Consider the following 24,574-nt stretch of genomic DNA (forward strand, 5'->3'; position numbering starts at 1 on the left):
CCCCTCAGAAAATGAGAAGACGTGACATTGGGCGACATGATGAAAGATGTTCTTGAGGCATGTCACAGATAATATGATTTACCCTCCTCATGCTACGCATGGAGATGAACTCTGATTCCGACCCATGTACATCCCCACCTTAAACCCAGTCAAAAATAGTCAAAAGCCTGTTGCAATGTGCATTTACATTGGCATGGATTATGCTAAGACTCTAGGTAAATAATAAGTTGCATGGTACTAAGATGCTGGTAAATTCAGACTCTGTGAACTCCAAGGAGGAGTTCAGGAAATCCAGCTTCTCTGGTGTAACAGCTGGTGCAGCTGCTTCTCCATTAACATTTCACGAAAAGAAAAGGAGTACTTGGGGCACCTTAGAGACTAACAAATTTATTTGAGCATAAGCTTTCGTGGGCTACAGCTCACTTCATCGGATGTTACCACAAAAATAATCTGGTTACTAGCTTTTAGCAGGATTTATATTGCATCAATTCTTGATGATGATATTACAGAGGGAGAGAGACAGAAAAGCCACTGGGATTTGGGACCCTCAGGCGTGGCACTTTAATGACAGCAGTGGCTTGGCAGTGAGATCTTCCGTTGCTCGTGGACAAGCGGGCAAGAACTCTGACATGGTTTGAGTAAACTGAAGTTCTGAGGCTGTCAGTATTATAATAAGATTATGATGAAAGTTTTTGTTAACATTTAACTATTTTCTGTAGAATTTTTGCTGAAATATTTTCCATTTCTCGACTAGCTCTGCTATTTTGCCTAGCATCCCTGTGTGCTGAATATATTGTGCACAAATGCAGAGAGAGCCCCAAAGAACTTATCCTCCAAAAGAGAGATACCACGATGCACTGGGGAATGCAGAGCTTTTAATTATTTCCCTCTCAATTATTCCTACACCCTTCTGTGGGGTCTCTGTGCGGGTCTGGATGTGGCAAGGCCTAGTGCATATTCAATGCTGGCAGCTATGTGAATGATAAAGATTCAGGTCAATTTTAAAAAATAAAATGTTAAACATTAGAAAATAGTGAAAGTATGAAAATGCACAGTGTGCAGTTGACTCTGAAAGCAGGGCTGACTGTGCCCTCTAGTGGGACAACCGACCTTAGCATCCCCCACATGCTGCGTGGGACGGAAAGTGCTGCAGGCTCTTTTTAGCATTTGATATGCATTAAATATGTCTGTGTTCCCAGCCCCCATGTAAAGATGGCAAAGGCTGAAGTAGCAGGGTGCTGTGCTGGACAGCAGGCCTGTTTGTGGTCAGTGCTGCACCCGAGGCCAAGGAATCATAGACTCCATCAAGTAACGAGCACCCTCCTGGCATTCTGACTGAAAGCCTGCAGCCAGGCAGAATTATCATCCATTCATCATTAAACAGTTTACAAATCTAAATAAGATGTGATCTCTGCTCGGAAGAAGCAGCCCCGACCTGTCTCCCTCTCCCCCAGATAAAGTCTAGAACACAAAACCATGCAAGTGACCTCATGCCACTATGAGGTGCACAGAGATTCTGGAGATGGCAAAAGCTGAATAGCTCTCAGGGTGGGGCAGAAATGATCATTACAATATTTTCTATAGTACTGTACTTTGGCCAGTACTAGTTTTAAATGTATGAGGTGCCAAGCCTGTGTCCCTCAGTGCTAGGGGCCTTTCTGTGCTAGGGGCCTTTCCTCTCCTCTCCAAGCTGATCTGCACTGGCAGGCTCACCCCAGCATGCTCTTGAGACATCTTGCAGTACCCACTAATACATTCCATGTTATGATTGTCACTGTTTCTGACCAGTCTTCATGCCATGCAAATTCCATACAGGCAAATTTCCTTTGGCGAGATGGGCCCAAGCTCTTCTGGCAACAAGTCCAAGAGAGAGGTTAGCCAGAGTTTCTGGACAGTACCCACCACTCCCAAGTTATCTCTGAAGCACTTAGCCATGAACAGCCAGCCAGAATATGGAGGCAGTTCACAGTGTTCCCATCAGCTATTGCAGGGTCACTCGGACCCTGTCTGATGAAATTGAGGGCAATATGAAATATGGCTGGAGGCAACAGGCCCTGCAGGAGGTGCTGCCTGCAGTTCATATGAGAAGGACTGTGAGTTTTACAAACATAACCACTTTACCAGACCATCTGACCATGGTTTGTCTCTCTTTCTTTATGACGCTGCCTACTATAACACATGCTGCTTTTGCTGGCAGCTTCTGTGGAAGAAAGTCCCTGGCCTTCACATGCTGATAACATGAGCCCCTCTCAGCTCATGTTGTCCGTCATTTTGGCATCTGCATCAGTATGCTATAAGGGCATGTGTGTGTTAATGGATCTGGGGTGTGGCTATCATACGAAGCACTAGTGTCCCTGCCATTTGTTCTGCAGGAAAGAAGCCACACCTCAAATAGAGAAGCATCTCATGTATCCACTGACCTATTGAGAGATGCCCCACCTCTGTGAAAGTAGAGCTCAGCACTGGGATTCACAGTGGCTGACCCTCAGCAGCTTCTTAGAGAACGTTGACTTTTTATTGCCAGTCTTTGTCCACAGGAGTTGTAATGTGATCATCTCATTCCATTTCTCCTGAGACATCAGTCTTCCAATAGGCCCCACACCTTCTCGATTCCAGTAGCCAGCAGTATCCTCCAAAGCTGAAATACTGCTGCCAAGGACAGACAGCGTCTTGCAATAGATCCTGTGCCTTCCCTTCTGGAGGAGACGGAGAGTGTCATGTTAGCCCTGTGCCCAGACATCCCAGCAGCATGGTTCCATGGGACTTCCCACACTCACCCCCTGCACAGCAGTGAAGTGTGCTTCCCAACCACGCATTGGGCCAGCTGGCAAAACCAAGCCCATACGCTTTAGAAAAGCTAGGGAGGGTTCTATGAGATGGGTCCCATTAGAGGCCAGTGTGACTTAGCACTCTATATGATTTCATGAAAATATGCTAATAGGTGTGAATATAATGTAACTGGAATATACTTCATGCAAAAGGTCTCTAGTAAGGTATCATTACAAAGTTTATAATCTACTGAGTGTGATCATCCAGTTTATATAAATGTATCATTCTTATATCTGAAACTAGAAATATGAAATATAACTCTGAGGTCCTATTGTAATTATGCAAAATGTGGACCATTAATGGTGGTTTGGAATCTTGATGGCTCCCTTTAAGCAGGACAATTGGTTATAAATGGCTCTGTTTACTTGTAAGTCTTCCTGTGTACATGTGTGCTGGCAAGTGGGTAATGAAGTCTTACAGTGACATGTGATCATGTCACCTGAACTGGAATCCATCTTTAGCCTGGTGCTTTTCTATTTAGAAGTAAGGGTGGGAACCCAGAGAGGGACAAAGGATTCCCACCTTCTGCAAAAGATATATAAGGGGGTGGAACAGAACAAAGGAGGCTGCAGTCATGAGAAATCCCTAGCTAACACCTGAGCTGGAACAAGGACTGTACCAGGGGAAAGGATTGTGCCCAGACTAGAAAAGAGTCTAGTCTGTGAAAGAAGCTTATTGGAATATCTCTGAGGGTGAGGTTTCATCTGTAATCAGTTTCTTACTGTATTAGGCTTAGACTTGTGTGTTTTTGTTTTATTTTGCTTGGTAATTTACTTTGTTCTGTTTGTTATTACTTGGAACCACTTAAATCCTACTTTTTATATTTAATCACTTTTTGCTAATTAACCCAGAGCAAATATTAATACCTGGGGGAGCAAACAGCTGTGCATATTTCCCTATCTGTGTTCTAGAGGGCGAACAATTTATGCGTTTAACCTGTATAAGCTTTATACAGAGTAAAACAGATTTATTTGGGGTTTAGATCCCATTGGGAGCTGGGTGTCTGGGTGCTAGAGATAGGAGCACTCTCTAAGCCGTTTTCAGTTGAGTCTGCAGCTTTTGGGGGACGCAGTTCAGACCTGGGTCTGTGTTTGCAGCAGGCTAGAGTGTCTGGCTCAACAAGACAGGGTACTGAAATCCCAAGCTGCCAGGGAAAATGGGCTCAGAAGTAGTCTCAGCACATCAGGTGGCAGTCCCAAGGGGGTCTCTGTGACCCAGCCCGTCACAGCCAGGTCAGGTGCTTCAGTGTCACAGGAATTCCGTGTGGCAAAGGCTCTCTCTTCCACAGAGAAAGTACACTCCAGGGAGATGTGATCCTGAACAGTGCTGACTTCAGAGGATTGTCTTTCCTGCTGCTTGTTCTGTGGTGACTAGCTATAAGATGATTCTATATGATGTGATGTATAAAACACACTACCTATTGGTGGGCAGTAGACTTCTTGCTGGACTGTGCAGGTTTCCATACAGGAGACCTGGCAGGTGGAACCCTTTTCATGCTGGCCTTTGTGGAGCTTAAGGAAGCTTACGAGATCTAAGGAGGAGACTGGTTCCCTTTGAGGGACACAGCAGCCCTGCTGAGGAGCTGTAGAGATGGAGGGGACTGTCCCTTGGGGCACAAACACAGGACTGAGAATGGATGACAGGCTCCTCCCTGCCAGGAAAAGTGATGTAATGTCTGAAAGACTGATCTGGTTTGAACTCTTCTGAGACTGACTGGTTCTGGTTCCCCACAGGGCTCTATGTGCTGGTGGGAGCAGGGGCGCTGATGGTGACAGTTGGATTTTTTGGGTGCTGTGGAGCAGTGCGGGAGTCTCAGTACCTGCTTGGAGCGGTAAGTAACAGGCTTGATGGACCATCCCTGCTGGAGAAAGAAGAGGAGGACGTGCGGCACCTTAGAGACGAACCAATGATCTGAGCATGAGCTTTCCTGAGCTACAGCTCGCTGCATCGGACGCATCCCGTGGAAACTGCAGCAGACTTTATATACACACAGAGACCATGAAACAATACCTCCTCCCACCCCACTGTCCTGCTGGTAATAGCTTATCTAAAGTGACCATCAGGTGGGCCATTTCCAGCACAAATCCAGGTTTTCTCACCCTCCACCCCCCCACACAAATTCACTCTCCTGCTGGTGATAGCCCATCCAAAGTGACAACTCTTTACACAATCAAGTCGGGCTATTTCCTGCATAGATCCAGGTTCTCTCACATCTCCCCCACCCCCATACACACACAAATCACTCTCCTGCTGGTAATAGCTCATCTAAACTGACCACTCTCCAAGTTTAAATCCAAGTTAAACCAGAACATCGGGGGGGGGGGGTAGGAAAAAACAAGAGGAAACAGGCTACCTTGCATAATGACTTAGCCACTCCCAGTCTCTATTTAAGCCTAAATTAATAGTATCCAATTTGCAAATGAATTCCAATTCAGCAGTTTCTCGCTGGAGTCTGGATTTGAAGTTTTTTTGTTTTAAGATAGCGACCTTCATGTCTGTGATTGCGTGACCAGAGAGATTGAAGTGTTCTCCGACTGGTTTATGAATGTTATAATTCGACATCTGATTTGTGTCCATTTATTCTTTTACGTAGAGACTGTCCAGTTTGACCAATGTACATGGCAGAGGGGCATTATTCTGATAGAAACCTCCTTCAGGGGTGCACCATTGCGTCACTGGTGGGAACAGCTCTTGGGTCAGAGATCAGTAACTTGATTTTACTCCTCATAATAAGCAGCTACTTTATTAACCCAACATCTCCAACAGGTCGCATTCAATAGCTTCCATGTGTGAATTTATCCCCTTGCTAGCTTGACTCAGCTGCTGCCTCCTGGGACTGCCTCCTCTGTCACTTCCACCATCTGTAGCGACCTCCCGGGGTCTATTTCCACCTCATCTGCCCTTTATCTCATTGAAAATCTAATCTGAAAACACCTCTCCTTCTCCCTTGCCTCTGCCTGCTCAACACCTTCCTCCCTCCCTCAGCTGTTGTGTATTATTGAGCCTTGTGGAAGGATTTGGGATGCAAAGTTTGTATAAAGGGCCTTATGTAAAATAAACTAGTACAGACTCTGTTTCTCCTCTGCAGTTTTTTGCCTGCTTGCTGGTGATATTTGCTGCTGAAGTCACCGCTGGAGTGTTTGCATTCATAGGCAAAAAAGCGGTGAGTAGCAAGGTGATTCTGATGCTATGGGCTGGGTTTGGATTCCTGCTGCTGACTGATCCGAAGAGGTCAGGTAAAGGTCACATTTTAGGGAAGGATTCCACAGAAACAGGAGGACTCTGTGACCCTCTAGACATGGAGAGCTCGTGTTGTCATGAGCCTGAGAAGCTGGGCTTCAAAATGGGACATAGTCTCCATTCCCACATATGAACAGAAAATCCAACAGTATAAATAATCCCTGTATGTGAGAGTAATATCAACTTCAGAACTGCCTGGAGAGCTGTAGGGGAGTGTGTGATGCTCTGGGGAACTGTACATAATCAAAACAACGAACATCTCTTGTTAGTGAACCTCTCCTGGGTTCTGAGTGCCTGGCAGAAATATAGTAAACAAGTGCTGTAGGGTTCTGCCCAAGTTCTCATAAGTCCCCAAGAGCCCTGCTCTCCCAGAGCACCTCTATTACTGTTTCAGTCCACCAGATCACTAGGGATAAAATAGTGTAGAGGAGTCGCTCATGACTCTAGGGGCTGGAGAGGAAAGCCAGGGATGTATATTGGATTTGGAGTAGGATCTGATAGGTCCCCTGTTGTCTCCAGTTCAGTATCTCAACGGACTTGTCTGACTTTTGCAGGCAGTACAGGAGGTCCAGACCATCTATGAAGAAGCTTATAAAGACTATGTGATGGACATGGGGAAGAGTAACGAAACTCTCATTCAGTTCCACACAGCTGTAAGTAACTCATGTGAGCTTAAATAGTGCTCACAGTGGTGGCACCCTTCAAAAATTGAATGCCAGGGTTTGCAGAAGGGTGACTGCTTCCCACTCTCTGGGCCCTGAGGGAGTGGAATTGAGGAGTTTGTTTAAAGGTGACCTGGTGGCTCAAGTGTATGCAGCTTGCTTTAGGTGCCAGAAGTCCTGGGCTCAAATTGCAGGTAAGTACTAACATGGGAAGTGCAAACTGCTAGACCTTCAATTTCTGAGTGAAATTCTGTGGGCTGCTTTATACAGGAGGTCAGACTAGATGACCATAATGATCCCTTCTGGCTTTAAAATGTATTAATATGCAAATATAACTGTGAAAAAATCAGAATTGGCAGGAAATTTCTGAATCAAACAACATTTAAAGGGCTGCATCAGCCACAAAGGGCTCTCTACAGCACCAGCTATTGAAGGGATTTTCTACATGGGAAGTTAATTGAGATAGTCATTCCCAATTAACTGTTGCTAACTGTCATGTGTGGACAAGCCTTAAGGCCAAACTGGCCCCATGCCTCATTCATGTACTTGAGGAAAAAATACCCTGCAGTGACAATACTGTGGCTTCCTGCTCCCCAAAGCAAGGAATGTTCCCCATCGGTTTCTGCAGCTGGTGTTTGGGCCAAGTTCTCCCTAGAAAAACTAATGGTGAATGAATACTGTCACCACCAGGGATCTGGACAACTACATTTGTTACCATAGAAATGAAGAAGCCACAACCAGGCGTGCAGTGCCAACAATTTCTCTTGTACCTCAGTTTATCAATGTGTTTCCTCCAGCACAACATTACACATGCCCTTCCCCCCCCATCCTGTTCCTTATAGCCATAGTGCTGAGTAACTCCAGTAACTGACAACAGGGCACAGGCTTAAGAATAATCCAAGGGCCGTGGACTCTGTTCACCTGAGTCCTGGGCAGATCTGGTCTCCAGTGCACTAGAGGTGTTATTTGCCCAACTAGAAAACAATCCCCAAAAGAATCTACAACAACCAGCTTTGGCTTCTCCAACAGGGTCCACTCCAGCTCAACAAAGAGGCCTTTTTCCCATGCAATGCATCAGCACCTCTCTCTGTCAGACACATGGGACAGTTAGCCCTCATGTCCCTTGCTCAAGAGCTGGATGAGTTTGTGAACATCCCTGAAACTTAGCCGAACAGTAGCTGTACAGACAGTAACTAATTACACCCTTGTGAGAGGTCGTAAACCTTCACAGTGGGGACTGAGTTCACCTCTATGTCTGTATGGTGCCTAGCACAACGGAACACTGATCCTGCCCAGGGCCCCCAGGCCCTACTGTGATGTAAACAGTATTAAAGGTAGATCCTGTCATCATTCCCATTGCACAGCCAGTGAACCTGAAGCACAGAATGAGAGACTTGTCCCAGGCCACACAGCAAGTCAGCGACCAAGCCAAGATTAAAACTTAGCCCTGGTCTACACTAGGACTTTAGGTCGAATTTAGCAGCGTTAAATCGATGTAAACCTGCACCCGTCCACACGATGAAGCCCTTTATTTCGACTTAAAGGGCTCTTAAAATCGATTTCCTTACTCCACCCCTGACAAGTGGATTAGCGCTTAAATTGGCCTTGCCGGGTCGAATTTGGAGTACTGTGGACACAATTCGACGGTATTGGCCTCCGGGAGCTATCCCAGAGTGCTCCATTGTGACCGCTCTGGACAGCACTCTCAACTCAGATGCACTGGCCAGGTAGACAGGAAAAGAACCGCGAACTTTTTAATCTCATTTCCTGTTTGGCCAGCGTGGCAAGCTGCAGGTGACCGTGCAGAGCTCATCAGCAGAGGTGACCATGATGGAGTCCCAGAATCGCAAAAGAGCTCCAGCATGGACTAAACGGGAGGTACGGGATCTGATCACTGTATGGGGAGAGGAATCCGTGCTATCAGAACTCCCTTCCAGTTTTCGCAATGCCAAAACCTTTGTCAAAATCTCCCAGGGCATGAAGGACAGAGGCCATAACAGGGACCCGAAGCAGTGCCGCGTGAAACTTAAGGAGCTGAGGCAAGCCTACCAGAAAACCAGAGAGGCGAACGGCCGCTCCGGGTCAGAGCCCCAAACATGCCGCTTCCATGATGAGCTGCATGCCATTTTAGGGGGTTCAGCCACCACTACCCCAGCCGTGTTGTTTGACTCCTTCAATGGAGATGGAGGCAACATGGAAGCAGGTTTTGGGGACGAAGAAGATGATGATGATGATGATGAGGTTGTAGATAGCTCACAGCAAGCAAGCGGAGAAACTGGTTTTCCCGACAGCCAGGAACTGTTTCTCACCCTGGACAGGGAATCAGTACCCCCCAAACCCACCCAAGGCTGCTTCCTGGACCCGGCAGGCGGAGAAGGGACCTCTGGTGAGTATACCTTTTAAAATACTATACATGGTTTAAAAGCAAGCATGTGAAAGGATTACTTTGCCCTGGCATTCGCGGCTCTCCTGGATGTACTCCCAAAGCCTTTGCAAAAGGTTTCTGGGGAGGGCAGCCTTATTGCGTCCTCCATGGTAGGACACTTTACCACTCCAGGCCAGTAACACGTACTCGGGAATCATTGTACAACAAAGCATTGCAGTGTATGTTTGCTGGCGTTCAAACAACATCCATTCTTTATCTCTCTGTGTTATCCTCAGGAGAGTGAGATATCATTCATGGTCACCTGGTTGAAATAGGGTGCTTTTCTTTAGGGGACACTCAGAGGAGCCCGTTCCTGCTGGGCTGCTTACCTGTGGCTGAACAGAAATGTTCCCCGCTGTTAGCCATGGGGAGGGGGGAGGGTTGAGGGGGTAGCCACGCGGTAGGGGGAGGCAAAATGCGACCTTGTAACGAAAGCCCATGTGCTATGTATGTAATGTTAACAGCAAGGTTTACCCTGAAAGAGTGTAGCCACTGTTTTATAAAGTGTCTTTTTAAATACCGCTGTCCCTTTTTTTTCTCCACCAGCTGCATGTGTTTCAATGATCACAGGATCTTCTCCTTCCCAGAGGCTAGTGAAGATTAGAAAGAAAAAAACACACTCATGATGAAATGTTCTCTGAGCTCATGCTGTCCTCCCACACTGACAGAGCACAGACGAATGCGTGGAGGCAAATAATGTCAGAGTGCAGGAAAGCACAAAATGACTGGGAGGAGAGGTGGCGGGCTGAAGAGAGTAAGTGGCGGGCTGAAGACAGGGCTGAAGCTCAAATGTGGCGGCAGCATGATGAGAGGAGGCAGGATTCAATGCTGAGGCTGCTGGAGGACCAAACCAGGATGCTCCAGTGTATGGTTGAGCTGCAGCAAAGGCAGCTGGAGCACAGACTGCCACTACAGCCCCTGTGTAACCAACCGCCCTCCACACCCAGACGCCCAAGAACGCGGTGAGGGGGCCACCGGCCAACCAGCCACTCCGCCACAGAGGATTGCCCAAAAAAAAGAAGGCTGGCATTCAATAAATTTTCAAGTTGTAAACTTTTAAAGTGCTGTGTGGCATTTTCCTTCCCTCCTCCACCACCCCTTCTGGGCTACCTTGGTAGTCATCCCCCTATTTGTGTGATGAATGAATAAAGAATGCATGAATGTGAAGCAACAATGACTTTATTGCCTCTGCAAGCAATGATTAAAGGGAGGAGGGGAGGGTGGTTAGCTTGCAGGGAAGTAGAGTGAACCAAGGGGCGGGGGGTTTCATCAAGGAGAAACAAACAGAACTTTCACACCGTAGCCTGGCCAGTCATGAAACTGGTTTTCAAAGCTTCTCTGATGCATACCGCGCCCTCCTGTGCTCTTCTAACCACCCTGGTGTCTGGCTGCTCGTAACCAGCAGCCAGGCGATTTGCCTCAACCTCCCACCCTGCCATAAACGTTTCCCCCTTACTCTCACAGATATTGTGGAGCACACAGCAAGCAGTAATAACAGTGGGAATATTGGTTTCGCTGAGGTCTAAGCGAGTCAGTAAACTGCGCCAGCGCACCTTTAAATGTCCAAATGCACATTCTACCACCATTCTGCACTTGCTCAGCCTGTAGTTGAACAGCTCCTGACTACTGTCCAGGCTGCCTGTGTACGGCTTCATGAGCCATGGCATTAAGGGGTAGGCTGGGTCCCCAAGGATACATATAGGCATTTCAACGTCCCCAACAGTTATTTTCTAGTCTGGGAATAAAGTCCCTTCCTGCAGCTTTTAAAACAGACCAGAGTTCCTGAAGATGCGAGCGTCATGTACCTTTCCCGGCCATCCCACATTGATGTTGGTGAAACGTCCCTTGTGATCCACCAGAGCTTGCAGCACTATTGAAAAGTGCCCCTTGCGGTTTATGTACTCGCCGGCTTGGTGCTCCGGTGCCAAGATAGGGATATGAGTTCCGTCTATGGCCCCACCACAGTTAGGGAATCCCATTGCAACAAAGCCATCCACTATGACCTGCACATTTCCCAGGGTCACTACCCTTGATATCAGCAGATCTTTGATTGTGTGGGCTACTTGCATCACAGCAACTCCAACAGTAGATTTGCCCACTCCAAATTGATTCCCAACTGACCGGTAGCTGTCTGGCGTTGCAAGCTTCCACAGGGCTATCGCCACTCGCTTCTCAACTGTAAGGGCTGCTCTCATCTTGGTATTCATGCGCTTCAAGGCAGGGGAAAGCAAGTCACAAAGTTCCATGAAAGTGCCTTTACGCATGCAAAAGTTTTGCAGCCACTGGGAATCGTCCCAGACCTGCAACACTATGCGGTCCCACCAGTCTGTGCTTGTTTCCCGAGCCCAGAATCGGCGTTCCACAGCATGAACCTGCCCATTAGCACCATGATGCATGCATTGGCAGGGCCCATGCTTTCAGAGAATTCTGTGTCCATGTCCTGATCACTCACGTGACCGCGCTGACGTCGCCTCCTCGCCCGGTATCGCTTTGCCAGGTTCCGGTGCTGCATATACTGCTGGATAATGCGTGTGGTGTTTAATGTGCTCCTAATTGCCAAAGTGAGCTGAGCGGCCTCCATGCTTGCCTTGGTATGGCGTCCGCACAGAAAAAAGGCACGGAACAATTGTCTGCCGTTGCTCTGACGGAGGGAGGGGCGACTGACGACATGGCTTACAGGGTTGGCTTCAGGGAGCTAAAATCAACAAAGGGGGTGGCTTTACATCAAGGAGTATTTCAGGCAGGACTTCACGGAGGGTTCCAATAAGAAATGGTGCACCTAACTTATTGTTCTTATTGGAACAATGAGGTTAGTCTGGCCTCTGATTGATACATGGCTAGATTTACCTTGCTGCACCTTCTCTGTGAGTGACTGCAGTGTGACCTAGAGGAATGAGTCCCCTAGACAGGGGAGGGGGGAAGCAAATGAGTACAAAACAAATCTGGTCTATTTCTTGTTTTGATCCACTCCATCTATCTTTTACATCTTTGGCTGGCAGCAGATGATGCAGAAGGACTGCAAGCCATCCACATCTCATGGCTGCTCGGCAGAAAATGGTGCAATATGACTGCTAGCCATCCTCATCTCTTGCCTGCCCGGCAGAAGATGGTGTAATATGACTGCTAGCCATCCCCATCTCTTGCCTGCCCAGCAGAAGATGGTACAGTACGACTGCTAGCAATCCGTATTGCCTGCCTGCTCACCATAAGACGGTTCAATAGGACTGACTGCAGGACTAAAGAGAATGACCTGGTCAAGTCACTCCAAACTTAGTCCCTGCGCCCATGTCTGTCCAGGCGCTCCCGGCCGACGCGGCCAGGAGCACCTCGGACATGACGATGACGGCTACTAGTCGTATTGCACCGTCTGCTGCCAGAAGGCAATGGGTTGCTGCTACTGTGTAGCAATGCAGTACCGTGTCTGCCAGCACCCAGGAGACAACTGTGACGGTTACCTGAGAGGGCTCCATGCTTGCCGTGGTATGGCGTCTGCACAGGTAACTCAGGAAAAAAGGCGTGAAATTATTGTCTGCCCTTGCTTTCACGGAGGGAGGGAGGGAACGGGGGCCTGACGATATGTACCCAGAACCACCCGCGACAATGTTTTAGCCCCATCAGGCATTGGGATCTCAACCCAGAATTCCAATGGGCAGCGCAGACTGTGGGAACTGTGGGATAGCTACCCACAGTGCAACACTCCCGAAGTCGATGCTAGCCTCGGTACTGTGGAAGCACTCCGCCGAGTTACTGCACTTAATGCACTTAGAGCATTTTCTGTGGGGACACACACACTCGAATATATAAAACCAATTTCTAAAAAACCGACTTCTATAAATTCGACCTGATTTCGTAGTGTAGACATACCCTTAGAGCCCTACTTGTGCCCAAGTCTGTGCTCATTTCGTGAAGCAATGCTGCCTCCCATAGAGATCAAACCCTTCCTTTTGTCACTGCTTATATCATTCCAACATTCTTCATAACTAACATTTCACAACCTCTGAACCTCTTGTCCTTCTCCCATGCCTATTAATTATGACCCAAAGAGGAATTCCAAGCATTTTCTCAGAGATGTGTAAATGGGAAAAACAAACCCACTGAAACATTCTGTTGATTTATCACTAGCCACAAACCCAATAGCATGTTCTGTCTGTAATAAAGACTCTAGCATACTCTACTGCAGCGTCAACATGGTGCCCACATTTCTACACATAGTGCTTGAACTATTTCTGTTTTCCTGGGTAAAGGGATTTAGAAACTGCTGGCCCGTCCATAGCAGGGATTTGTATTGCCTTGAGCAGTCAGGCCCACTTGCTGCCATTGAATGCAGAGTCTTAGTAGGAAACTAGCCTGTAGTTTCTTCCTTTTTTGACTTTCTGTCTCTCTCTCAACTATGTAGCTTCAATGCTGTGGTAAAGAAAGTGAGCTTCAGGTGAAGCCCACCTGTCCAGAGGGCATCCAGGTGCCCAAGGTGAGTGTCTTCTGTGCTGATTGTTTTAATTACCGTTCCCCACAGATATGTCAGTTTGAAACAGAAGTTTCTCTGACACACAAGGAGCAAAAATAGCACTAATGATGACACTGGGACGGACTGAGGTTTATAGCCCAGAGGAGCTAGCTGAGGAGAGACTATGTCCACAGTCGGATCAGCCGGCTTCAGATGATTCAGATATCCTTTGTCCATATCAGAGTTACTTACGATGAAATTGGAGAAATGTGCAAGTAGAATCATGTTCGGGAAAGTCAGAGCAGCTATCTGCCCTGAATAAGCTCCAGCACCTTCTCAGCCATGGGCAGTTCTGTGCAGCTGAACAGCATAGAGGCAGAGAAGAGTGAGGGGTCAGACTCAGAAATGTGAACAGCCCCTGCTCTTGTTGTCTGCAGCCTCCCTACCACCTCCCCAGGTAGCTGTGGCTGTAATGTCACACAGTCTGAAGAGCAGGGGCACTTAGATGTTGGTGTCTAGGAGTCTGAATGAAAGGCCCGCTGAAGGTTGAATTATGGCATGTGCCTGTCTTCACCATGCTCAGAGGACCCTGGCTAGGAATGTGGCCAATTAAAATGAGGGAAACACTCTCATTTCTAGTTTTTGTGGCACCTGCCTGCAGTTGCACCATTATCCCGAAAGGCCATATTCCCCTGATTTAGTGTATCCGGACACATAGCTGGCTTTAACTTGTGGGGAAGCTATTAATGAAAACCCACATGTGAGTGCTATTGAGATGGCACATGGGTATACAAAGGAGTATGGTGAGGACAACAAAGGAGATTATTCCTGGCAATTTAAAGCCTACTGATTGCTCAGATGAGGGGAGAGTAAGCTACCTAGTAGCAAGAAATGTCGAGCAGGGCACAAGGCATAGAAGGCAGGTTAGCAGACAGGTCACTGTGTTAGCCTTTCTCCGTGTACATGAAGGCAAGAGTTTAGGGAAATGATATAGAAATATTTGTCTAGGAGTTAAGTGGAACTTTCATTCTGTTTTTAATAGAACTGCCTGGATGAAATCCAGAATTTAATTAACTCGAATCTGCATTTAGTTGGAATCGTTGGAATTGGAATTGCTGGCATCACAGTGAGTAAATACATCATATCATTGTCTTTTCTGTCTATATGAAATCCCTGCACCCTCCCCGAGTCCATATTTCCTGGGAGATGCTCTGCAGTAGAGATTTCCATATGATATTAACTGTCCCTGACGCTTTTCTCTGAGAGTCACTCTCACTCTCCACATAAATTTTGGCAAGTCCCAGTTTTATCAGTTTATTTTTCATCCCCATAGAGTGAATACAAGCTATCTGGGAGAAATTCCACTTTGTAAATTCCACTGTTGTAAATCAATATAAATTAATAATTTCAGCCAAAAAGGCTGAGTGTACTGAAAACCAACCAGCTATCCTGAGATTTCACCCATTCCAACCCATTGTTGGCACTGGTGTTGTTTGTCCCTAAATATTTGGATCCAAGCTGTACACTCATAATGGATTTGAACATGAAGGATGATGTGTGATTTAACCAGTTGCTTGTAAGGAACTGATTTTCCCAGGTCACGCACATTAACAATCTGGTGAAGGAAAACCTATGATATTGTGATAGATGTTCATGGCTTACCTGGAAGCTAGAAATCAGCACATCCTCATTCCTATGCCCATTGCTTTAACAGAACTGAATTTAAACTAGGCAGATGGCTTCAGGATATATCCCTCTTCTAACTGTTAGGTATCCAGATTAAACAACACCATGTTGTCAGTGACTGATTCATCTAATCGTATCCCCAAAGCTTCTCACTTCACTTGTTTTAAACTTCATCTTCTCCCACAAAAAGTGTGCTTTGCCATTTCCAAAAATCTGTGCATTCATAACTGAGCTGTGTGGCCACTAGATGTCACACTAGTGCATGAATCTAGCAAGAAGACGCATCAAACTGACAGAGGCTTGGAGATTAAAAGCATTTTTCAGCCTGCATCTGCTGCGATCTGCTCCAGATTCAGCAGCCAATGACAGTCTGAAGACACAGGATGAAACCAGATTTCTGAGGAATTACACTCCCACCTGCTCTCTGGAGGAGGAATTTAATGGAGTTACCTGTACTTTCCAAAGCTCACTGAGTTCAGATGTGGAAGGAGGGTTCATATATTTCAAACTAAAGAGCATAGTAATATGGTCGCTACACCTGACCTGTGGGGATGGAGAGAGGCAGGGGGTGTTAAACATTCTCAGAAATATGGGGAGGTCATAACAACCAGTTAGGCATAGGCAACCTGAAATGTGACTTTTCTAAAATATAATGGCATGCATGGAAAATATGGCAAAGCAATCCAGATGGAACAGAGCCTCAATAAGCAGGCTGTTCAGTGCCTAAGAGTACGTGTGCACTGCATACAGGGATCCAATCTTCATAACGTCCCATTGAAATGGGCACAGATATGGTAAAAGGAGATATCAGATGCCGCGCACTTGGGGTCCTCATGGTCCTGCATTAACTTCACAACTCTCAGGCATCTGGGCTGGAAGGAGAAGCAAGTGCTAGTCCATGGCTCCTATGTGGTAAGGCTCCCCAGGAAGATCATTAGATTGTTCTGAAATGACAGTTTTGTAACTATATCTACTTTTGTAAGAGGAGGCATTCCATGGAAATCTCTAAATCACATTCCTTCTCTTTTAGATCTTTGGCATGATATTCAGCATGGTTCTCTGCTGTGCTATCCGCAATACAAGGGACATGCTCTAAAACTCACTGCACAATTTCTATGCTCCGGGACTTCCAGGCTTTACAAGACTTTACAAGATGCATTCTCAGAGTTTAATAATTGTAATACATTTTTGATTAGTGTTTTAACCAACTGAGAGGAAAAGGCCTCATTTGGTGAGTGTGAATTGCATTAATTGTGTTCAAACTTTTAAGTCAGAAAACTGAAATGAGTAAAATGAGGGTTTAAAATGTACTTTCCTAAAATGAAAAGGCAAAGGTGGTACCTAAAATTAATTTGTTTTTAAATATCTTTGCATATATATGGCTGAGTGCTTGCGCATCTATATACACTGGATAAGCACCTGCCTGTCTCCACGTATGGATCTGCAAGAGTGCACAAGTACAGATATCTGTATATATAGTACATTGTGTGGGTGAATGCATGCATATGACATATGTTGTGTGGGCACGTGTTTGCATGCACATTCCTGCAGTGTCCCCATTATGTGAGAGTGTGCATAAAGCCCTGGCATATATACAGGTTGAAACCCTTTCATAGTGACCGCTGTTGGCTAATAATCAGTGTAGGAGCAACTGCCATTTTTAAAATAAAACCTTTAATGTAGTTTTTATCCACTAATCCCAAAATTAAAAGGAAATACAATTAATAAATAGGATTTATTCAAATGAGTTGATATCTAAGGGCCTGTTCCTGAAAGTATGTACGCCATGTGAGTAGTCCTGTTGACTTCAGTGTCACATGCAGAAGTGTTGGTAGGATTGGGCCCTACATCTGAACAAAGAAGGATTCTTGGGGAGTCCTAGGACCAGGCAAAAGGGGAAGGGTTAAGAGAGAGATGGGAGGTTGATGGGCAATGCAGAGTCAGTTATACCAGGATAAAGCGTGCCTTGGCTTCCCAACCCAGTCTGTGTGACAAAATCACGGTTATGCATTTGAAAGTCTCTAAAATCCTATTCATTTTTAAAGCGGAGATTTCAAAAGAAAGGGCCGAAGAGAGCTGAAGCTGACAGTCCCACACTGGGAGCAGCTAGCATGGACTTATACTTGTACAAAGCCCAAATGACCCCAGCAGAACCCCACACAGCACAGAGGCTCGTGCAGGATTGAAGCCTTTATCCAGAAAAGCAGCAGAGTTGTGGGATATCTTGTGCCCAAAGACTTTGGCTAGCCGTGCTGTAGGGAACAAATAAATTGTGAAGACTGTTAGGGAGAAACAAAAGTGGCACTTTAATACCTTCATTTCTTCCTCTGCTCTGAACTACTGCGACTATCACCATTTCAGCAGGGCTTTTACCTCAAATCTCTCGCCCTCTCCTTTGGGTATAAGGGCAGGAAGTAAAGGCAACACATTTTTACAGAGTCATAAAGAGTCATTTTCTTATTGGCAATTATGCTTTGCGGGTAAGAGATGTAAGAATTACACTGTATCCTTGAAATACCTCAGGGCTTGAGTTTACACAGCTTGCTTCCATATTTTTATTTTTCTTATTTATTCACAGTAGAATGTTCCTTTTAAAACATTCGACAGCCTGGAAGTATTCTCCCCACAAAGGGAAAATAAAGTACATGAGAGACTAAGAGTCTTATATTTTTGGCTCATTTCATTTGGGAAAGCAGGCTCTTTCTCCCCCCTCCCGCCCCCTAAATGTTTCAGAAAGGGGGCTGTGCTAGAGATGTGCATGAACTCATGTAGTAACCCTGCCTCTCTGCCTATCCTGTCCAGCTTTCTAATGCAATTGTGATTTGGTTTTCCTGGGTTCCAAATTAGAGAGTAAGTATAATGGAGAAGGGCTCGTCTCGACTGATGTCTTAATAAAATGATCTTTGCTCTCCAAAAATCTAGTGCAGTTACTATAATAGAGTCTTTGCTCCATTTAAACATACTGGAAGGATGTAGGACTTCAGGAAATATTTCCTATATCAGGGCATTAATTCAAGTACTGCGTGAATCCAAGTGCATGGGTTTGTATGTAATACAAATACCCAAGTGTGCAGCCCTCACGGTCCCAAGGAACCTCATATTTATACCACCTCAAGCTTATTTTGGTGCTGGAAATCATTCTACTGTTATACCTTTTCTACAATTCATTTAATAATATTTGAGTGTCAGACCTGCCTGTCCTTTACATTTGCCATTTGTCATTTCTCACGAGCAGCATTTGAATGGCCATTGATATCCTAAGGCAGCTGTGTTCTACTAAAAGTAAAGCAGCTGGGTATGCAACACACTGCTATGCCAGGAATTTCTGGGCTTAGCCTCAGGCTCCCCAAGCCAACACAGAGACAGTGTGGCTGGCTCCAAGGAAGAGAGTTAGGTTTGCATCCTTCTGCAGTGACCTCACTGGAGGAGAGTCTTGTGGACACACCTTGTGTAAAGGTAGGGGCTGAGGAGGTTACTGCACTAGCCTAAGGCCAGAACTTCAGGGCCTGACAAAATAGTTCACTTTTAGGAGAGAGTATGAGTCTCTCGACAAAGCATAGAGCCCTGTGGCAGTTCTGTGGAGCTGGGGAATACCCCATAAAGAGAAGGCTGGCAAAAAATACACATAGCTATACGGAAGCAGTTGTCTTAGCCTTTGCCAGTCAAATGAAAGGGTCTTTGCAGACCAGTAGGCTGTAAATAACACACTAGACAGACATGATGGCATCAGTGATCTTTTATTAACTAAGACCTAACTTTTGTGAAAGACGGGTCTGTACATTGCTGGCCTCGCCGGTTCTCCTGGTCTGGATCGTACAGATAACTGTAAGGCTCACTGCATCCCATGTAGGAGGGCATTTACTGTACACACAGATCCATCTCTCTCATGCACACTCTGGAATGAATATTTTTTTAAACACACACAAACACCCTTGCCATTTTTTTAAAAATTACTGAATCTTGTTTGGCACTAGAACAGGAATAAATAGCCAGAGTTTGCTTCCTTTTTCACTTACAGCAACACGGAGTCAGCCCGGAGATGCCCACTTCTGCTTTTGAGATGCACCAGTACACGAATTGATGCTTGCAGAAAACTTTTTGCTTGTTTACCTCTAAGTGCCTTTTAGAAACAGAGACGAGTGCCAGTAAGAAAAATATTTCAATACATTCAGACTTGAGTCACCTTGCTTTCTAATGAAATAGTTTTTTTCTATACAGTGCTTTCATATTTATATACATAACAGTTATGTGTACTCTGGGTTCTAATGCTATCCAGAAATATTGGATGCACTTTGTACTGAAGATCAGGAATATAATGGTACCAGTTATTGGTTTAATTCTCTGGATTATTATTGTGCATCAGGCCAGGAAGCAGCATATTTAAAATGTCTATCAGGGCCTTTAACAAAGTGTGGCCTTCCCATCTTGCTATTTCATGCTGTTGTTTTGTAGACAGTATATTACTGCATAAGTAACAGTTTCCTCTATCCTGTATTAGCATTTGAAGGACATTTTACTCTGATCCAGTGGTTACTAGCAATAGGAGGTGAAATTACTATCTTATTCTTGCTGGCCCTTATAACTATTATTAGGATTCTTCTGTAGTGCTTTACAAGCAATAACTAATTAGACCCTTCCTTGGCATTTCTGTGGCTAGACTGAGCAATCCTGTTTATAGTACAGTTGTGGTTGAGCTATAAATCCTACCCTGACATCTGGGAAGAAAAATACTCTCAGTTTCTGTGGAAATATGCCCCATTCGTTGTGCTGCTTCCCCTTTGGTTTAAATCTGGCACTCTCATTTTATTTCCAAACTCTGCACTTCTGCCAGATGGCACAGCACTCTTCCCAACATGCTCCATCTGGCTACAATAAGGAAACTTTCTATAGCATCTGAATCAAAACCACTCAAAAATATAGTCTGTGCTAGAAAATCAGCACATCAGGATTGAATTCATTCAACCCAATTCTGTCCTCAGATACGTATGTGCACAAGAACATCCAATGCACCGATCAGCTCAGGGCTCCCTCTAGACCAGTATCCAGTATCTCACAGTGGCTAGTACCAGCTGCTTCCAAAGAAGTTGCCAGAAACATCTGTAGCAAGCAGCAGCGTGTAGGGGAAGTTCCTTCCTATTCCCATCAATTGGCTTATTATTCTCATTATTCATATAATTGTCTAACCTCTTTTTAATTGTACTGAGCTCCTGAAATTCTCATTGACCTCTGTAGGAGCCATATGTGCCTATTTGAGGGCAGAATTTGACTAGTTTTGGTAGCCTTCCGGGGCCAAGCAGGAACTGAGAGAAGTAGATCCCTGGAATATCCATGCAACAAAGAGTTGTGTTTCATTTCCAGTTGTCCCACTGGAAACAAGTGGGATTGTTCCATGGCAAAATATATTCCATCCCTACTGAAAAAGAAAGAGAGCTGTTATCTGAACCCTTTTAAACCCACTTTTTGTGGCCTTTGGGAGACTAACTCCTTTAAATTTTTTGTTTCATGTTCTCTATGTATATAAATCTCCCCACTGTATTTTCCACTGAATGCATCCGATGAAGTGAGCTGTAGCTCACGAAAGCTTATACTCAAATAAATTTGTGAGTCTCTAAGGTGCCACAAGTACACCTTTTCTTTTTGCGAATACAGACTAACACGGCTGCTACTCTGAAACCTATTCTTATTAAATGTACATTATAAACATAGCTCACCGTCAAATCCTTTCCCCTTCTGTATTGGCGAATTACGATGCTCGTGTCTTTACCTCCCTGCGAGACCAGGATTGTCTCTTTTACATTGCCTGAGACATGCATTTCCAATACTGAATGCTTGTTCCTGTATTCCAAGTACTAACATTAGGCAGGACTGGGACATCACGTTATTATTATAGGGCCTGTGAGAGCAAGAGCATTTGTCTATATGAAAGTTTCTCTGAGTTGTAAATGTTGGTCAGGTGATTGTGCTGTTGCTGAAACTAGTTTTCATTTGACATGTTCTGAACTGGCTTTTATTGACTTTGCTGTACTGAATTTAAAGATTCTAATAAAAAATAACCTGAAATAAAAGAGAAGTGGAGGAAACAAGTCTATGAAGTCCAAGTTTTTGTGGCCTCACAGGAGTGCTAACTGGCCCTGTCATTCACATACATACACACACTATATACTTCACCCTGCTTGGGAAACTTCCAGCTGTGGGAGCCCCACAGTTCTTGTATGAAGAACAAAATTCCAAACACTGCTGCCGGTGATGCACTGGAAATAGTCCTTGTCACCAAGCTGAACCCCTTTGCCCTCACTCTATGCACTTTGCAAGTCAGAACATCCTATGCCTTGTTTCTCAGTAACAAATCAGACAGTAGTACACCAGCCCAGAACCCAAGACACTAAGCGCCAGCTCTGTATTTAACAGTGGCGGGGTGTCCGTCTAACTACAAAAGCACATTTTTCTGCTGTAACCCAGCATCCCAGTAACTGTGAAGGGTGCAAAGATCTCTGGGGGAAAAAACTGCTGTGATAAACTCTCTCTTTGTCCTTATACACTTTTTCCTAGTTCCTTCTCTTTCATATCCTGGCCCCATTCTCCAGGTCTTTCCACACTCACGTCGGTTGCTGAACATTCCCATTTACTCTGTGGTCCCCATCCTGTCTCAATCAAACCACAGCCCCCACAGCCCAATAAAGCTCTCATAGTTTGAACCATGCTCAATGACTTTTCAGTACAGTAGGTGAACACAAGGAATAAAGTTGTATAGGAAAGGGATATGTATTAATAAATCCTGGAATTGAGGTCTATCTGAATTCAGCTCATGCTTTTCACACATTATTATTTGTATTACTACCATGCCTTAGTGATGTAGCAGGAGCCCCATTATGCTAGGTGCTGTACAAACAGAACTAAAAGATAGGCCTTGGCCCAGCGAGCTTACAATCTAAGTATAAAACAGAAGACAACAGAAGGATACAGACAGATGTAGGAGTACAAGGAAACAGTGAGACAATATTGATTAGCATGCTAGCCAGGAGTATTCATTGTCAAGTGTTTTTGTAGCCAGCATGGCAAAGGCAAGTTTTCAAGGAGGGATTTGGAGGGGAATAATGCGGTAGCTTTGCAGTGTTTACAGGTAGCTCCTCCCAAGCGTGAGGGGCAGAATGGAGAAAGCATGAAGATGCTTGTTTGAAAATATAAGAAATGGACAATGGGGACTGGCAATATTGGCCAGTTGGAAGTGGGAGTCAACTTTCTTTCATGCCTCAGGAAGCTTGCTCTTCTCTGAGCTCCCTGCAGTTTGTGAGTATTAGATCATGTGATGACCAGATCTGAATGCAGTATACCAGGTATGGTCAGTCACACGAGACCTGTATAAAGAAGAGTGTCACCTCCCTGCTTCATGACATGATGACTGTGTATATGGCCCAAAATTGTTTTGGGCTTTTTTGCAACCATATCACATTGCAAACTCAGATCTAATTATCTGTCACTATCTCCCCTAGCTCCTCTCATCGGTATTGCTTTCCATGTTTTTTCCTCTCATTGAAATATGTATTTTGAATCATTTCCCCCGCAGTGTATTAGCTGTATTCATCCAAAGGGAGCCTGTGACTCTATCTGTATCTCCATGCAAGAAGGCCAGGGGATCACTTCTGGTAGTGAGTTTCAGTTGTTCCAATTGATTGTCATAAACTGAATCTGATATATGTCGTGTAAGGTATCATTGGAAAACTAATAGCATACTGATCATTAATAGTCTTGTGTGGTATATGTATGGTAAATGCCCAAAGGACATACAAAAATGAAGGAAATGTGAAACTAAAATATGTTTAGCAGACAAGTCAGGCAGGGTAAACAGGTTCCTCCCAAAGGACAAGCTGACACCTCCAGCAGATGTCATCACAGTTGATTAGCAATCACATGTCAAGTGGCCATTTATTTGCATCCGAGAGGGCAGGAACAGATCAATTTGCATTTTAGCAAATACCAGGAGGGGAAGAAACCAGCATGGTTTCACAAAACTCACCACAAAACTCCATGTTGAACTTGAATAAACATCATTGGGGGGGCAACTTTCAGAAGAATCCATTTCATTAAGTTCACAGAACTATAAAAGAAATGGGCAAAGAACCCCAAGTTATCTTTCACCTATGAAAATAAGGGGAACTAGCACCGTGTATATCTGTGGAAGATCCTGACTGAAAGACAGTCAGCCATGCTGGACAAAGAGTGATTGGTGAATGAAACCATCTTAAACAAAGTCTGTACTTTGCTAAATTGTTTTAGACTTTTAGAAGCATGTTTTTTCTTTTATTTGCTTGTAATCATCTCTACCTTTATTTCTTTTACTTGACATGACTTACCCTATGTCCTGTTGTTAATAAACTTGTTTTATTTTAATCTAAACCAACCCAGTGCTGTATATGAATTGAAGTGATTGTTTACTCAAGTTAATGTGGCAAGCTGTTGGGTACTGACTTTTTAAAGGTGCAAACAAACCTTATTATGCTTCTGAATGGTCCAGGAAAGGACTGGACATTTCAGGACACATGGTTTGGGGAAAATTCAGGACTGGAAGTGTGTTTGAAGTCACTTGGATAACCAAGGCTAGTGGATACCAGTATGGCTGGGATGTAACAAGCAGGCTGCTAGAATCAGAGCTGTTAGCACACAGACTCTTAGTACATGCTTGTCTAATGGCTATCGGTGTACAGGCTGTGAGCCACAGCAGGAGAGCATTGAAGGCACCTAGCCCTCACTGGTCTGGATTGCACCCCAACGTGACAGAACCTCCTAAAATGTTCTGCCCTCATGCCCCACTTATATTTTTACTGTCCTCATTAATGTTTGTAACTCATCCCAGTTTGGGATTATCTGTGAATTTCATTAGCATGCTGTTTAATTCCTCTTCCAAATCCTTACTGAAGATATTATATAGGAATAGGCCTAACGTTAGTCTTTGTGGTACCCCAACACACAGTTCAATACTGGCCTTTGTCATTTCACATTACTTTTTTCCTTTTAAATAGGTTTTCATTCCCCTGAGTGTTTTTAGCCAAACCAGTCTGAATTCATTTGAAATGATATTTTGAGAGACAGTATCAGATGCTTTATTATTCAAATTTTATGCTGAGGTTTAATTTTTAGAACAGCCCCCCTTCCCTCAACACACACACCATGCTACTTATTGCTTAACATGTCATATGGCTGCTTCCCCACCAAACAACTCTCTGTACAGTATTCCATGTCACCCCTACATATGGAACACCTTTCCTCAGTTAATCTGCAAGACCACCATTC

At 44.9% G+C, this 24,574-nt stretch overlaps 1 protein-coding gene across 7 annotated transcripts in view; it reads left to right on the forward strand.

Annotated features, from left to right (window-relative positions):
• The window catches only part of TSPAN2 (tetraspanin 2), a 56,609-nt gene extending 35,240 nt beyond the window's left edge, over window positions 1-21,369 (forward strand). For 3 of the 7 annotated variants that reach the window (XM_048826890.2, XM_048826888.2, XM_048826887.2), the window contains 6 exons: window positions 4,563-4,660; window positions 5,918-5,992; window positions 6,624-6,722; window positions 8,511-8,609; window positions 8,706-9,117; window positions 9,703-10,217. In XM_048826890.2, the coding sequence (XP_048682847.2) occupies window positions 4,563-4,660; window positions 5,918-5,992; window positions 6,624-6,722; window positions 8,511-8,609; window positions 8,706-9,117; window positions 9,703-9,782 (863 nt within the window). In that variant the 3' untranslated portion in view covers window positions 9,783-10,217. Of the gene's footprint in view, window positions 1-4,562; window positions 4,661-5,917; window positions 5,993-6,623; window positions 6,723-8,510; window positions 8,610-8,705; window positions 9,118-9,702; window positions 10,218-13,552; window positions 13,625-14,642; window positions 14,727-16,316 lie in introns of those variants that run through there. The other 4 variants (XR_012665681.1, XR_007353471.2, XM_048826891.2 and 1 more) reach the window with 4 other exon arrangements.
• Window positions 21,370-24,574: the final 3,205 nt, after the last annotated feature.

The sequence above is a fragment of the Caretta caretta genome, chromosome 21 (genome assembly GCF_965140235.1).
Source record: "Caretta caretta isolate rCarCar2 chromosome 21, rCarCar1.hap1, whole genome shotgun sequence".
NCBI lineage: Eukaryota > Metazoa > Chordata > Testudines > Cheloniidae > Caretta > Caretta caretta.